At 38.4% G+C, this 16,313-nt stretch overlaps 1 protein-coding gene across 1 annotated transcript in view; it reads right to left on the bottom strand.

Moving 5' to 3' along the window:
* The window catches only part of zzz3 (zinc finger, ZZ-type containing 3), a 28,166-nt gene that overhangs the window by 2,377 nt on the left and 9,476 nt on the right, over positions 1-16,313 (bottom strand). The window contains exons 2-11 of the mRNA XM_084120065.1: positions 14,557-16,036; positions 11,122-11,260; positions 10,861-11,008; positions 8,231-8,358; positions 6,591-6,662; positions 6,274-6,375; positions 5,268-5,363; positions 3,790-3,939; positions 1,592-1,726; positions 1,300-1,400 (exon numbers count right to left, since the gene is read on the bottom strand). Of these exons, the coding sequence (XP_083976191.1) occupies positions 1,300-1,400; positions 1,592-1,726; positions 3,790-3,939; positions 5,268-5,363; positions 6,274-6,375; positions 6,591-6,662; positions 8,231-8,358; positions 10,861-11,008; positions 11,122-11,260; positions 14,557-15,971 (2,486 nt within the window). The 5' untranslated portion in view covers positions 15,972-16,036. The remainder of the gene's footprint in view (positions 1-1,299; positions 1,401-1,591; positions 1,727-3,789; positions 3,940-5,267; positions 5,364-6,273; positions 6,376-6,590; positions 6,663-8,230; positions 8,359-10,860; positions 11,009-11,121; positions 11,261-14,556; positions 16,037-16,313) is intronic.

Genomic DNA, 16,313 nt, shown 5'->3' with positions numbered 1-16,313 from the left:
ATTTTTAACAATATAAACCTTTAAAGGCGACCAACTGTGAGTTCCAAGGTATAATAATTAATTACATTTATATAGCGCTTTTCTGGGTACTCAAAGCGCTTTACATGGAAGGGGGAATATCCTCAACCACCACCATTGTGCAGCATCCACCTGATGATGCGACGGCAGCCATATTGGGCCAGAACGCCCACCACACACCAGCTCAATGGTGGAGAGGAGACAGTGATGAAGCCAATGGGTATATGGTGATGATTGGGAGGCCATGATGGACAATAGGCAAATTTGGCCAGGATGCTGGGATTAAATCCCTACTCTTTTTCTTTTTTAATGACCACAGAGAGTCAGGACCTCGGTTTAACATCTCATCTAAAGGACTGTGCTTTTTGACAGTATACACCTCCTCCAGCAGCAACCTAGTTTTCCCAGGAGATTTCCCATCCAGGTACTAACCAGGCTTAACCTTACTTAGCTTCAGTGGGCAACTAGAATATGGAATATGCTGTTGCTGAAGCCATCCACTTGGATTACTTATTATTAACTTGTTTTTTTTTAATAATTGTGTTTGAAAAACTACATTACCCATGAAGCTGTACAGAATTGTAATGATTCGGTCTCACTATGCTGTCAAAATACTTATTTCTATATATATATATATATATATATATATATATATATATATATATATATATATATATATATATATATATAGACACACACACACACACACACACACACACACTCCAATAAACTTGTCAGTTGCAATGCTTCATGGGATTGTAGTTTTTCCCTCAATAAAGCGCTGTCTTGTACCTTTGTCTTTTTGTCTGTTTTACAAATACGTTTTTGCTTTGTTGTGATTCATCTGGTCGGTGTTTCATAGCTTATAACACTTAAACAAAACATTTATGGAAAAAAATACTTCTGGAACCAATGCCGGTAAAAAAAAAAAAAAAGTGAGCGGGCACTAATGCTAAAAGACACAAAAATTCATAATCAGAATTGAAAATTAATTATTAATAATTCTGTTTATAGAAAAAGCATTTGCAGGCCAAAACGACTGTTTACATGCACATCAAATTATGTTTAAGGTCTATATTTGGGTTGCAGCCATATTTCCAACACAAGGGTCATTTGCATAGAGCCACAGAGTCAACATAACTCTGAGAATTTGTTTTCCTACACTACTGCTGAAAAATCAGTTAGCTATCGCATTGAGGCTTTGTACATCTAAATTTAACCCCACTGTGAGGTGCCTAAAGATCCCCAGCTCCATGTTTGTTTAATGAGGCTGTGACTCACCAGTCGGAGCAGGTACTGCAGAAGTCCACGGCGTTGTCCTGCGGGCAGTCCTGACAGTGCCACCGTGCACCCTGGATGGGCTCCATGCCACACATGTCACACTGAGCGAGAATTACAAGCAAATGTGAAAAAACCAAAGCGCTGAACATGACAAACAGTCACATTATGTTGTTATACAGTTGTCGAAGAGCCAAAAAAGGCCTTGTTCTTCATGGCTCAGAGAGATGGTATTTATCGCTTGGAATAGGAATAGAAACTGGCATGGAGACAGACTGGTAAATGCCACGTGTACCTTATAGCCGACGTGCTGCATGAGCGCGCTCTCAGCCTGGATCTCCTGTAGTTTCTGTTTCTTGAGTTTCTTCAGCTCCATCAGCTCCTTGTACTCCGGCAGGTGCCTGAGCTCCACTGGCACCCCGTCCTCGTCCTGAAACATCACAGCAGGGTCAGAACGGCACAACACTCGCCACATCAGCAGTCGCTATTACAAAGGCCTATTCACACAGTGTCTGAATTTTTAGCACAAAATCAAATCTCTACACCAACCCAAAACTCCTTCCCAACGAGTCTGGAATATAATACTGGGTACCACTTTATTTCGATGGTCCACTTTAAACATTCTACTAACTAGAAGTAACTTTGCAAATACATGTCAACAAACTCTCATTAGAGTATTAGTAGACTGTTTGGTTAAGGTTCGGGTTAGTAGAATAAGCTGACATGCAGTTGCAAAGTTAACCAGTAGAATATCTGTTCAGGAGCATCAAAATAAAGTGTTAGCAGATATTAAGCAGACAAACTCCGTTGACATGTAGTTGCAAAGTTAGTTACAGTTAGCAGAATGTCTAAAGTGGACTATCGAAATAAAGTGTTACCTAATACTACAATGACACACTGTTTTTGTTATTTTTTTAGGTCAGGTAGAGGCTACATTTCCTGATCCTGATCTCCTCTCATTTCCTGACATCTCTTCAGTCACAACATAAATAAAAATGTCAATTTGACAATTAATCCAAGTATTATCAGAAACTTTGGTAACACTTTACAATAAGGTCTCATTTGTTAACATTAATGCATTAACTAACATGAACTAACAATGAGGAATACAGTTGCTGCCATATTTATTAATCTTTGTTCATGTTAAATTCATAAAAATACAGTTGTTTGTTTGTTCATGTGAGTTCACAGTGCATTAACTAATGTAAACAAATACAACTTTTGATTTTAATAATGTATTAGTAAATGGTGAAATTAACATTAGCTAAGATGAATAAATGCTGTAGAAGTGCAGTTTATGTTTACTACTACTGATCAAAATTCTCACCAAGGCTGCATTTAATTGATCAAAAATACATAAAAACAGTAATTTTTTTTTACAATTTAAAACAACCATTTTCTATGTTAATATATTTTAAAATGTAATTTATTCTTGTGATGGCAAAGCTGAATTTCCAGCATCATTACTCCAGTCTTCAGGGTCACATGATCCATCAGAAATCATTTTAAATGCTGTTTTGATGCTTAAGAAACATTTCTTTTTATTGTCAATGTGGAAAATTGTTGTGCTGCTTAATATTTTTGTGGAAACCGTGACATTTTATTTAAAATAAAAATATATATTGTTTTACCATAAATGTCTTTAATGTCCCTTTTGATCAATTTAATGCATCCTTGCTAAATGAAAAATAAAATAAAATAAAAATGTTATTTTATTACTGCAGGTATGATCACTGTCTGTATGATCACCACTGTCTTTATATTGTACAAATCAACACTGCAATGTGATAAGGACAATTTAGATGGGTTTAGATTATTGAAAGGAAAATCTTCATTCCCGATCTTTCCATGAATTGTGATGTCGTGATTGTAGTAAGTCTACATTTGGTGCATGTAAGGTTCACTGATGCTTGGCAACACTCGACTGGTTATGTTCTCTGCAGGGTCCGCTGACCAGTGTCGCGTAAAGGTTAAATATCAGAGACAGAGAAAATGTCAAGCCACTGCAGTCAGTTCACAGTCACTCAACACACAGTTCAGCCGGGGAGACGCAAACATCGAGTCGTCTCTAATGATTTTGGCAGCGGTGCTTCTCAAAAGGCAGCACATCATTATCAAATGATCAAACATCAAGCAAATCCCAACTGTGGAAATGCCAGTTTGCAGTCTTTAATGGATTTCCTGTTTGAGAAAGGCCAGCAAATGTTTGCCAGAGGGGAAGAAAGGAAGTCACTATGATGAAACAAATGGCTTGAAACAAGAAACATTGCTTTCAAAAAAAGCAAAAAAACCCATTTGTTCCATCCATCGATTTCTGGTATTTGATTTTCCGTTCTCAGCTTCTAAATCAATTTGCTTGGATATGATTAATACAACGCTGGCTTTCACTTGTTAAATAGCACATGCATTTCTCTGATGATTAGAGACAAATCAATAACAGCCCACGCTGAACTGGGAACTGTCAGATTTAGTTGGAGTTGAACTGGGACTGACCGAATCATCCGCGCTGTTATCCTGGAGGCTGTTGAAGAAGTGAGAACGCTCGTCCTCATCATCCATGTAGACGGGCGGCTCGTATGAGGTGAGGAACGTTGAGGGCCTGTACAGGTGTTTATTGAGGTGGTGCTGTCGCTTACTGGAGGCCTGCAATTACAGACAACATGCCCTGGCATTAAATATGCAGTAAGTTAAAATGTTAAACTAGTGCTGGACAACGATTAATCGCATCCAGAATAAAAGTTTGTGTTTACATAATATATTATATATATATATATATATATATATATATATATATATATGTGTGTGTACAGTGTATGATTATTTTGTATATATAAATAATACACACACATGCATATATATATTTAAGAAAAATTTGTTATTTATATATAAAATATTTATATATGATATATAAATAATATATGATATATATATATATATATACATATACACACACACACACACACACACACACACAGTATATACATGCAAATATTTCTTAAATATATACATACATGTGTGTGTGTGTGTGTGTGTGTATTTATATATACAAAATAATTATACACAGTTCACACAAACATATTAAGTGTAAACAAACTTTTATTTTGGACGAGATCATTGCCCAGCACTAAATTAACAAATCATGAAACAAAAAAACATAAAATATTGAGTTTTTATATATGGAATCCTTTGGCCTTGTAACAGCTTGCATTTTTGTTGCCATTGTTTTTATCTTCGGTAATTTTCCCACGGTCTCTGTTGTTATTGACTTCTAAATAGTTTATAGTTGTTCCCATTGACTTGCTTTAGATCAGGGTTCACCAATCTTGGTCCTGGAGGGCCGCTGTCCAGCAGAGTTTAGCTCCAACCCCAATTAAACACACCTGAACCAGCTAATCAAGGTCTCACTAGGCACACTAGAAACTTTCAAACAGGTGTGTTGGAGCTGGTAGGAGCTAAACTCTGCAGGGACAGCGATTGGTGAACCCTGCTTTAGATGAAACTTTTGTGTGATCTATCTTTGAATCCACTAAATCCCACATTTGTTCAATAGGATTCAAGTCCGGACTTTGACTTGGCCAACTGTGACTAAAGAGCTTACACATACTGGTGGATTAACAATAACAGAAACATAAAAAAAAAAGATTTTGGTAATCACCAATACTGTTAGTTTAGCAGCTGTGGAACAAACCTTACATTGGTTGGTGGTCTAATAAATGTGTTGATCATTGTATGTACACATGTATATATATCTTTTAAAAACATCACTGATATAGGCTACAGTTTTTGTTTTTTTAAGAAATTAATGCTTCTGTTCTGCAATGATTGATGCAAATTGATCAAAAGTGACAGTAAATACATTTTTAATGTCACCAAAAATATCTATTTCAAATACATACTGCTCTTTTAAACTTTATATTGATAAAACAATTCTGAAAAAAGTGCATACATTGATAATTATGAGACCAATTTACCTTTTTGCTGTACAAGCACACATTGGGTGTTCTGCCTGGTACTGGAATACCAGCTTTTGTCAGTTTTATGAAATATTTCTGTACCCTGCTTGCAACCTGTGAAGAAGAGGAACAAAGATCTGGTAAACAAAAAGAGCTTGCCCTGAATTCCCTGGTTAAGCTATCAGACCATGGCTTTTTAATGTTCAGAATCTTGTAAGATTAGTGAAAAAGACAACTGGATATCTTCAAGGATTTTTAAAATCAAATTTAAAGCTTTTAAGACCTTTTTTAAGACCAGCACAAATATTAAAATGAATACAGAATGAGCGGGGTAGGGCAATGTCTATGGTAACTTATTAAACCATAAAATGACTGTAAAAAACATGATTTACAGTTCAAATTTTACAAAAAGTTTTATAAAATGACAAGCCACACATTTTATCCTTTAAACCATGATTTAAGAAAAGGGATGAGTAAATAGCATATTTTTATTATATCAATTTCAAATATAAAAAAAATCTTACTAACATAATTGTTCAGATTTTTAGAATGCACATTAGCGACTTGTCAATCCACCGGTTCACATTTACAACTCTGTATTTATGCTGCGTAAAAATATGGGTCGATTTTCGCTTTGGTCTGAACAAAAACGGCAGACAGGCTGATTAAAAATGCAAATTCATTCTCTGGCAGTAGCGCTTATGGAATGGCAGAAATGCAGTGGTTACCCTTATTCATAGCCTTGTTCAATCATCACATTAAGCAATATCGCGATTCCTGTCCCCAAATTTAAGATTAATTAAGACTTTTCTCATACCAATTAAGGTATTTAAGACTTTTAGTGGACCTGCGGGAACCCTGTAAATAATAGAGTCTCCATTAAATGGAGCTGTAAGGAACTGAGAACTGGATGACTGCTTTACTGAGCAGTGAAAAGGTGACTAGAGACTTGAATGGTCATCAAAGCCAAGAGAAGATCATCTTCAGAGAGCATGACGGTGTAGAGCAGGGCCTGAAGACGCACCTGTTTGGCGGTCCTGTTGCCAAGTTCATCTGCGATCTTCTGCCAGCGTTTCGACTCGACCTCCTCAGGTGGGAACTTCAACAGCAGCTGCTCCAACTTTTTCTACAAGATTCACATATGAGATGTGAAGCCAAACCTTACAGCTCAAGAGCTACACAAAACTGTTCAGTAAAATGTGCAATCTAGTATACAACCATTAGCTTCAGTCCACTAATTTGAATGGATAAGTAAGTAGCTTTCTAAGAGTGCTACAACTGTTGGGACATTAAACTCAACTCATGTTCACGTCCACTAAGAGCTCTTGGGTAATTTCATACCTGCTCCTCAACGGTCCACAGCTGGTTGAAGGTGTCAGGTTTGTTCTGGTTGCACAGCCTCCCTCTGATAAACTGTACGAACACAATCAATCAGAAAATTTAGGTTTAAAAAATAAAAGAAGCTCCAATAATTTTCTCCATAGGGAAATTGATTTTAAACGATAATTTAAAAACCTTTAAAGCCAGTCCTATTGTGAGTTCAGAGGTTGTTAATCGATGGTATATGCTTTTGCTTAAGCCATCTGTAGTGTTCACATTATTATTTTTTTAAATAATATTGTTTAACAGCAGAATATGTGGTGAAAATACATTACCCATGACTCTGTACAGAAAATTACACCAATTAGAGTGTCACGGTGAACAAGTAACACCAAGAGCCTTTGGGTCCACCCACTCCCATGAAGCACTGATGTAATCTAGTAGGTCTTCCTAAACTCTCAAAATACTTCTTTGTTTGTAGATATATGCATTTTGCAATAAACTTAATCTTAAAGGGATAGTTCACCCAAAATTAGGTTCTTTCTTCTGCTGAACACACAAAAAAGTTTGTAATCAAACAGTTGATGGTTCCAATTCTCTGGAAATCAATGACTCCCGTCAACTGTCCGATTACCAACATTCTTCAAAATATCTTTTTTTGTGTTCAACAGATGAAAGAAACTCATACAGGTTCAGAACAACTTAAGGGTGAATAAATGACAAAAATGTTAAATAGTTTTATATTTCCTCATCATTTTTAATTCAATTATGTAATTTGCAATGCTTCATGGGATTGTAGTTCTTACCTGCACTACTCAGTCTTGTACCTTTGTATTTTTGTCCCATTTTCAAATACTTTTTTGCTTCAAATCAAAAGTTTTGATTTGAAGCAAAAAAGTATTAGAAAATCGGACAAAAATTTATTCAAAACTGATGCACTCTATTGGCTTTTGGACTGGATAATGAGATCTACTAAGATTTCCTGATCTACAGAGAGACCAATGGAAATGCTTTATTCATAAAGTTAACATATATACACATTCTGTATCAAAGGGAAGGGAACATTTCTCCCACTGGTTTCCATAGATACCATATTTTCTCTACATGGGCTGCATGCATGAAAATACTTAAAAAGAGAGATGGAAAGAACTGACTAAAAGCTAGTTTGTCTGAACACAGAACCTCCATAAAGCAGACCAGGAAAAAGAAAAACCATTGAGACACTGATATTTACATTCATTTGTCATCAGCACGCTTGCAGCGCATTCCATGTTGAAATGTTAAAGCAGAATGAATATGGATGGAGATATTGTGCTCTCAGGGAAGACGTTGTGTATGCAGAACACATCCGAGTTCATGCCCTAGGGGATGTATGTGTACTCGGATATATGTGTTCATGCCCATGAACACATATATAACAAGAAACAATGTCAAGTTTAAATGTTAGGTTTTGATCTTATTATGCATCAGATGCAGCGGTGTGTGATGAAACATGGTGAAATTGTAGGTCATGGGGAACAAATGAGCAAAGCAAAAAAGAGAATCTGCAATCCCATGTTCTCCTCTACAAAACACAACATGCAGGTTCATGGAGGCAAGATGGCTGTAAATGATGACAGAATACAAACGACGGTAAGTACGAAGACTTTATCTGAGATTACCTGAGTTCTGCTACTGGACATGCTGTGTTCTGGACCGTCGCTTGACGGCAGGGAGGAGGAGTAGACGGATGAGGAGTCTCCCTCCTTCTTGGAATCCACAGGACTTTTTGGTCGAGCAGGCAACCCCACTACAGAAGACAATGAGCATTTTAACTTTGGCATGATTCCTTCTCCATGCATTTGCCATTGAACAGACAAACTCAGGGAAACCGTTGGGTTAAACACTTCACTATGATGAGGGGGCCCACTAGTGATAAAGAACGATAAAGAAAATCTTTTAAAAATCTAAGTGTACTCTTCGGTTACGAGTTGGAATCATATGATACAATTTTGTTACAACAACTTCCCTTGTTATAAAAATGTCAAATGATCTGGTACCTTGACACACAATCTTGAGGGTAATACAGGAGCTCTATGACATTATTTGCTGTTTTACAGGGGGCTTTTTTATTGCATGTTTCCATTTGTTGTTCGCAACAGAGGACTTTTGTGTAGGGAAAAATGTTTTTCAAATATTAATCCAATTAAAAAAATTAAAGCAGTTTTGTTAAAATATTTTTGCATCCCCCTGACATTTACAAAAATATCACAATGAACTTTAATAAACAATATCACCCCACAAAAATATCAATATAAAAACTTTAATATTTAACATTAATTATGTCATTGTAGGGATGAATTAGGGCTCCACTGCTCCAATTGCGAGAAAAAAAAAATCAGGTTTGCTGTGCTTCTTTGTAGGGCTGCACAATTTGGCCCAAAATAATAGTGATTATATATCAATATGACTACAAAATAATAATAATGGTTATTTTATTTTTTATCATTATTACTAAATAAAATATTATTAAGAAACATTATTATTATTGTGATATTTCACTGTAAAAAATAAAATAAAAACAAATAATAAGTACAATAAATAAGTATTTAAGAAAAACAATTATAGTTTCATTTTACAGTATAATGACAATAATTTCACAATAAAATATATATTTTTTTTATTTTTACTATACAATTTACTATAAAATGACAATTAAAATATTACATTTTCTTAATTTCTTCATTTTTAAATCCAACTTTTGTGTTGGCAATTGTAGCAGATTATTCCATATTGCGATTTTATTTTATTTTATTTTGATTAATCATGCAGCCCATTATGAATTGCATTTTTAATGTATTTTTGGGCCCACTAAGGTCTTCTATTATAGGTCCTACTCATTGGACCTGGGGCCCCTCCATAAAAACTAGGGATGCAACGATACCATTTTTTCAGAACCGATCCGATCCAATCCCAAAAATTCTGAGTATCGGCCGATACCGATCCGTACCGATACCAGCGCAGTTTTTTTTTTAATCAAGCAGAATTTCTATAACTCTGTGTTGAACTGATAATAAGAACTGAAAAAAAAACAAAAAAAACAAAACAAAAATATGATCATAATCGGACATAAATGCTATTATAAACTAGATTAGTGGATAATTCAGCAGTAAAATTTAGTCTAGAAAAATCACGAGTGCACCATAATTGTATAAAATCTGAACATTTTGTGAAAAAAAAAAAATGTTTAGTGGGGAACAAATTAGAGACAATAAGTGTAACACTAAATCTGGTAAAACTTTACACATTGCTCTTTGTATTGTTGTAAAATACATTCATGAAAAACAAGATAAAAATCAAAAATAGTAATTATTTTATATCCTACTATAAAATTGAGACATTTTTTAAATGTATAGCACAGCTGTTTAATGAGGTAGCAACATAATAGATAGGACAGAACAAGAACGGCTATTGATAATCTTTCATTGCGTCACTGTATTATGATATGAAAGGCTCCAATACAGTGCGGCACAAAGCGCTTATGCGCATCCCGAGCGCAGAATGATGCGCTTGAAGCAACACGAGTCACTCGCAGCGCGTCGAGTCCGCATTGAAAAGTTTAAAGCACAAAGAAAATACATATTGATGCGTAGTGTATTATACAGTATCTATCTATGCAATAGTCTATTCAGCATTTTCTTTTAACAGTTTTAAATTTCAGTTACTGTGCGCGTGAAGAACAAATAGTACCTGACTTTAACGTTACTCCAGTGTTGTGATCTAAAGAAAGTAACATGATTAAGGTACAGCAATAAAGTCCAGCAAGATAAAGTTGTTTTATGCGAAACCATAGAACTTTATCTACAGATCAAGTATAATAATAGTAACATTGAATCATTCTGGAGAGAGTTTCATCGTGTTAACTGTCGTAACCGAACGCAACGCGCTGTTTGAATGCTGAATGGAGAATGATTGACAGCCGCAGCTGAGGGAAACGTTTACGTGATCTTGAATTTAACGACTTAAATATTAATTTATATCTCACATTATACTATATAATGGCTTCAGAACACTTATAATATTGTGCACGAAAACTTATGGTGCTTTATAATGTTTGTGTGCCTTTTGTGGGGCTTAACAATAACACTGAATAGTATACGCACAATATCGTATTTGGATCGGCCTTGTCTGACCGATACCCGATCCGCCAAAAATGGCAGTATCGGAGCCGATACCGATACTGAGTATCGGATCGGTGCATCCCTAATAAAAACCTACACTACAAAATCTTTCACAAACAACTGGTACACACCTTTGTCAAAGATTAACTGCAACTGCCGTGTTTTGCGCTTCTTGTCACAGAACTCCCTTTCAAAGTCGCCACGGCCTGAGGTGTATTGGTCCCACGCAATGACCGGGAGCTGGACCACTCTCTGGGGGCGAGGCAACCCCATCTCCACCTGTAACAAAAGCAAAAGATCAAAAGCATTACATTCTCAAACCAGAATACACCGCTAAGTATAACAGCCATTTCAGGCATCAGCAATGTAGGGCCTGGAGGAAACATCTGTACCTGTTTCTGTAGCTGGTCCACAAAGGCGATTGGGTCTGACAGGGCTTCCTTCTGATGCCGTGCCAGCGTCTCTAGGTCCAGGATGGCTTGGTTTCGCTGGGCCTCCAGTACGCTGATGGTCTGGAGCAACCTCTGATAACTAACATGTAGGACAGAGGAGATGCCTTGTACATTATTAACAGCTGATGCTATGCATCTAACCATCAAACTTTCAGCAGTTCATTCATTCATCATTTAATATTAGTACAGCACAACCACAAGCTTTACATAAGAAAGCCTCCGTAAACTGTTCCCATAGAAATATATATTCTATAAATAGAAATATTTCCTGTTCGTCACGGGGTGGGTGGGTGATGACTGACAGCTTCATGCAGGAACCGGGCTTTGTGCTTCCACCGGGAGATACATGGACTAGTTGTTCATCGTGGAAAGCTCATTTTTAATTGTTTAGCACTTTTAGGGAAATATTTTTAAAAATTAAATAGTGATGGTCAAACTCAGGAGGTAAAACTAATTACGAGAAGTGCATTTTCCCCCCTAGAAATAAACATAAAAACATTGAAAAATTAAACTGATCATTTACAACAAGGAATAATGAAACACTTAAATTAAATAATAATACAAAAACACTAGAATGGGCAACAGAATTACAGATGTACGATTATTGTTGTTGGAAATAGAGGTATGACAAGCCAACAATCACTATTCTTCTCTACTAGATTCATGTTATATAATAGTTGCCTGCGGTTCAAACAAAAAAGAAAAAACATAGGATTTTGTGCCTCCAATATATGATTTTGGGATTCAGAAGCTCTCGTTCGAAAGAGCTTTTCTAGATTCATCCTGTACGTTATGAAGATGACGTTGCCTGAGCGCTACAGAGCTTTGACCTTTTCCCTGCGCGCCCTCAGGAAAAATAGGATCCACAAATAGGAGCACGAAAAAAGGCAGAGAAGAAAAAAAAAAAAAAGCAATTACACACAAATGCTCCTCTGAGCAGGAGATTCTGCCTACTGCTTAGAAGTTATCTTATTCAGAAGCTCAACAGACCTTGTATAAATCAATCTAGCCTAACATGGCATGAATGAAAACCAATTGATGACAGCAATCATTTAATCTCAAACAGAATTCATTTAAAGGACTTGCTCCATTTGATTTGCCTTACTTGAGGGCAGCTGACTAGTTTTTCTTCAATTTCCTTGCCGTCTAATAACTTAGACCGCAGAGGAGCTGTTAACAGCCTCTCGATTCAGATGCACAATGAAGATGGGCATGTAGCACTGCAGGTTGGGGAAAGCAGCCAAGGATGGCAATGAGCCCAAAACTGACATATGGCTGGCATTTCACTGCCACCTATGGGTTTACCATCTGAAAGGCAGGCTAGATCACTAATAACAGACAAAAACTAAACAAATATATAGTGATATGGGCTTCGTACTGTGCCATTTTAACCTGTACTGAATACCACACACTTGGGATTCAGTAGTAAAACAGCTCTCAATAAACTTAGAGATACATCTTTCCAGCTTAGTAGCTTTTAATGTGAAGCACAATAGAAGTTTATTGTGTGGTGCCTTACTTGTTAGTGGTGCTTGTTAAGGCGATCATCACTATCCCTTCTTCTCATACTTTGGTTTAGAACAAACCCCTAACACCATACCTCCACATCAATGGAGACCTCAAACCTGTGGAGTGCTACTTTTTAACAACAAAAATGAACCATCACTGAACTTGTTTAAGCTGGACTGTGACGCTATTTCCTTCTAGAAACAAACTTTGTTGTATTATTTTCTTGTTATCACTGTAACGCTGCTTTGAAACAATCTGTATTGTAAAAAGCGCTATATATATATATATATATATATATATATATATATATATATATATATATATATATATATATATATATATATATAAAAAAGGTGACTTAACTATCAGACGGCCATTTTCGCCTGGTACTGTTTCACCATACCCTTACACTAACCAACCACCTAGTGACTAAAACACTCTTTAGCAACATCCTAGGAACCAAACCAGCAATGCTTTAAAAAACACTCTGAACATTTTAGCAACAGCCTGGCAACCAGAATTTCCTGGCATTGTGGTTGCCAGTTTTTGCACAGACAATCAACAACCCTAATTTGGTTCTTCAAAAAAGTAAAACTCTGCATAAATATATCTAAAGTTTGAATTTATGTCAAGCACACAATAAATCCTAATTAAACAGGAGGTGAAAAACTGTCCCAGAGAAGAAATGAGAACGATTCAATGTAACAAAACATAAAAAATTTCAGACAGGCCTCATAAACTGACGTGGCACCATTCTCTTTTCATTTCTATTGACCGACAAGCCAATCCAGCTGGCTGCTCCTGATCCCTGCACTCACACTGTGAGATGGGCACATGCTGAATAAGTACGACCCAGGACAACCTGTTCACCAGCAGCAGGCTTCCCCTCGTTTATTACCTACCACTGTCCTGGAGATTACAGCAGCTGTTGCTCATTTTCTGCTAGCACAGTTGACTATTACGCTACAGAAAACATGTATGCAGAGTTAAGCAGGAAAACACAAAGATGCGTATCTGGGTCAACATTCCTGTCTTCAAATTACAAAGCACAAACACTTTGAAAACTAAGAAGGCAAAAGACAAGAGCAGGATAGACAAATCAAAACTTGAACTGCTTGGTACTGCTTGGCTTTGACAATCACACAAGTTAAAGCACGGCAGCATGCTAATTCTTTTCAAAGCTACAAAACGCACTGAATCTGGAAACTAAAATATTTGGACCTGAAAAGTACTAGTGGTACCACCAATATGCCGCTAAAGTTACCAGAACGTTATTATGCATAATCTAGGGTTTTCTGATTGGCTCTAGACCTTTGCTATTTGGTTTCTCATTGGCTAAAGTCAATGAGAAACCAAAGGCTAAAGGGTGAAAGATTTTCCCATGGAGATTTCGCAATGGGTTCAAATTGGTCATGCGGATTCGCCACGATAACCAACAGAAAGCTGCTTGGTTTGAAAATGACTTGTGAGTGAGCTGTGCTTTATACATTGCTACACTATTGACAATAGACCTTTTTGCACACAAAATTTTGCAAAAATTTCACTAATGTGACCACACCTCAAGCCTACGGTATTTTTTTTCCATCTGTCAATTGACTGAAAAGTACTCTAGTCCACAAGCTGCATGATTCATGTCAGTTGCAAAAAGTATGTAGTTTTAATCCTTCAGATTTAAAAAGTTTAATACTCCGGTTTTGGGGTTTGTTCAAATCAGGAACAGTATGATGAACAGTAACAATGGTGCTTGCCATAGCAAACGCCACAAATGAATGAAAACAAAAGGGCAATAGACAAAGCACATCTTTGTTGACCACAATTATGAAAGCAATGACGACTTCAGACAGGATAGCATAAACCTGAACATACTCTTTGTTGTGTTTGAGAGCCAAGTGATCAGACTCAAAATAGTAGACATCTGGATCCTCCTCTTCCTCCTCATCTTCCTCAGCCTGAGCGGCCAGCAGCTCTTTGGTGGATCTCGACACTCTACTATCCAACACTCCGACTTCTCCACTGACGCCTGCTTTCTCTGAGAGTTCACTGTCTGCCTCGCTAGAAAGCCCCAGTGCATCATGGGGAGGCTCTTTATGGCTGGTGTCCTCCGAGAAAAGAGGAACCGGCGTGGCCTCCTCCTTCAGCGAACCATTGTCTATGTGCGGGGAACTGGGTTTGGGGGAGCTGGCTTTGAGCCCACTACCAAAGGCAGCGCGGCGCGGTGAAGTCCTCAGGGTGTATCTGTGTTCTTGAGGCTCTGTGAAGGAGGGGGGCTCCGTGGGCAGCTGGGGGGCAGCCAGCATCGCCATTTCTCCTGAGATATTCGAGCAGTTGTCAGAAGGGTCCTGTGGCTCAGCCTGAAAGCCACCATTGGTGCTCTCCTCTCTCGCGAGCTCATCCTGAGCCTGCCCGGCGTCCCCCACGACGTCCACCTCTACCTCCATCTCGGGTTCCCGGGACAGCACGGCCTCGGCAGCTTCCTCAGCCGTGCAGTTCCTCTCACAGTCAATCTGAGGGCTGTCGGACTCATTGGCTTGCTTGGGATGAGGGGATCTACAAGGCACAATAGGGTCAGGGGATGAGGGCGCAGCCTGGTTGCCGTTTAACAGTGAAGGACTGTTGTTGAGCGTGGCAGGGGAGGCACAGGGCACCGCGGGTAAGGCTGCAACTTCTGAGTCCTCCTTATAGAGTTCGGCGAGGCCGTTGGTGGCCTTGACGTTCTCAACAGCCTGTGGGGGAAGGATGATCTTCTCCACCACGCTGTCCTCTTTCTGCTCTGCCTCTTTGTCGAGGCTGAGCTGAAGGGCCGTGGACGCGTTCGATTTGGCGTCCTCGTCATTTTCCTTCAGTGCAGCGGGATCAGGGCTCTCCGGTTTGAGAGAAGGTTCCTCCTCTACCCCCTGCGATTCACCTGAGCGAGGGCAGCGTTTGGCCCTCTTCAGGGCGGGGGAGGCTTCCGGCCCACCCCCGGCCCTCGGACGATCGCAGTAGTCCGATTTGTCCGACTCGTCCTTCTCGGAGCTTGGCAAGCCCCGTTTTCCGTAGGAGGGCAAGGGTTCACCCTCCGCCTTGCTCTCGGCTACCTTTCCGACCTGTGCTCCGGGCTGCTGGTGCTGCTGACAGTCCTGCTTCTTCTTGGGTGAGCGGGCTCTGGGCACAGGAGGCGGAGAGCTCTCTTCCGGCTGGGCGATGCTGCGGTTCCTGAGGGTTCGACCACAAAAGTTCTCATCCAATCCATTTATCCCCACTGATGATCTTGTGACGCGCGAAGAGCGGGACGCGGCCATACTATGGTGGGTGCCTACTGTCTCCTCATCGTGGTGCTCTCTCCTCAGCAGCAGAATGTGGGCACCTGAGGGACACAACGAGAGAATACTTCAGATTCACAGTTAGAGACTATTGAGACTATTCTTACAGTTTATAAAAAATAAAAAAAAGTCAAGATTTTTCATTGCCCTGCAAATTATACATTTTATTCTTAAGATATTTGTGTCAGAGCTTAACAAAAAGAAAGTAGTTACAGCAATTTACAACCATTTACTGTGCTTTTAAGCAAAAAAAATGAAAGTGTCCCAGCTATAAATATAACTTATTGCCATTATGAATTCATAAACACATTTTTGCTGAAC

Source organism: Abramis brama (assembly GCF_963993115.1).
Source record: "Abramis brama genome assembly, chromosome: 7".
Lineage (NCBI taxonomy): Eukaryota > Metazoa > Chordata > Actinopteri > Cypriniformes > Leuciscidae > Abramis > Abramis brama.
Note: the sequence above shows the minus strand (reverse complement) of the source record. Positions and strands in the feature narration are given on the sequence as shown.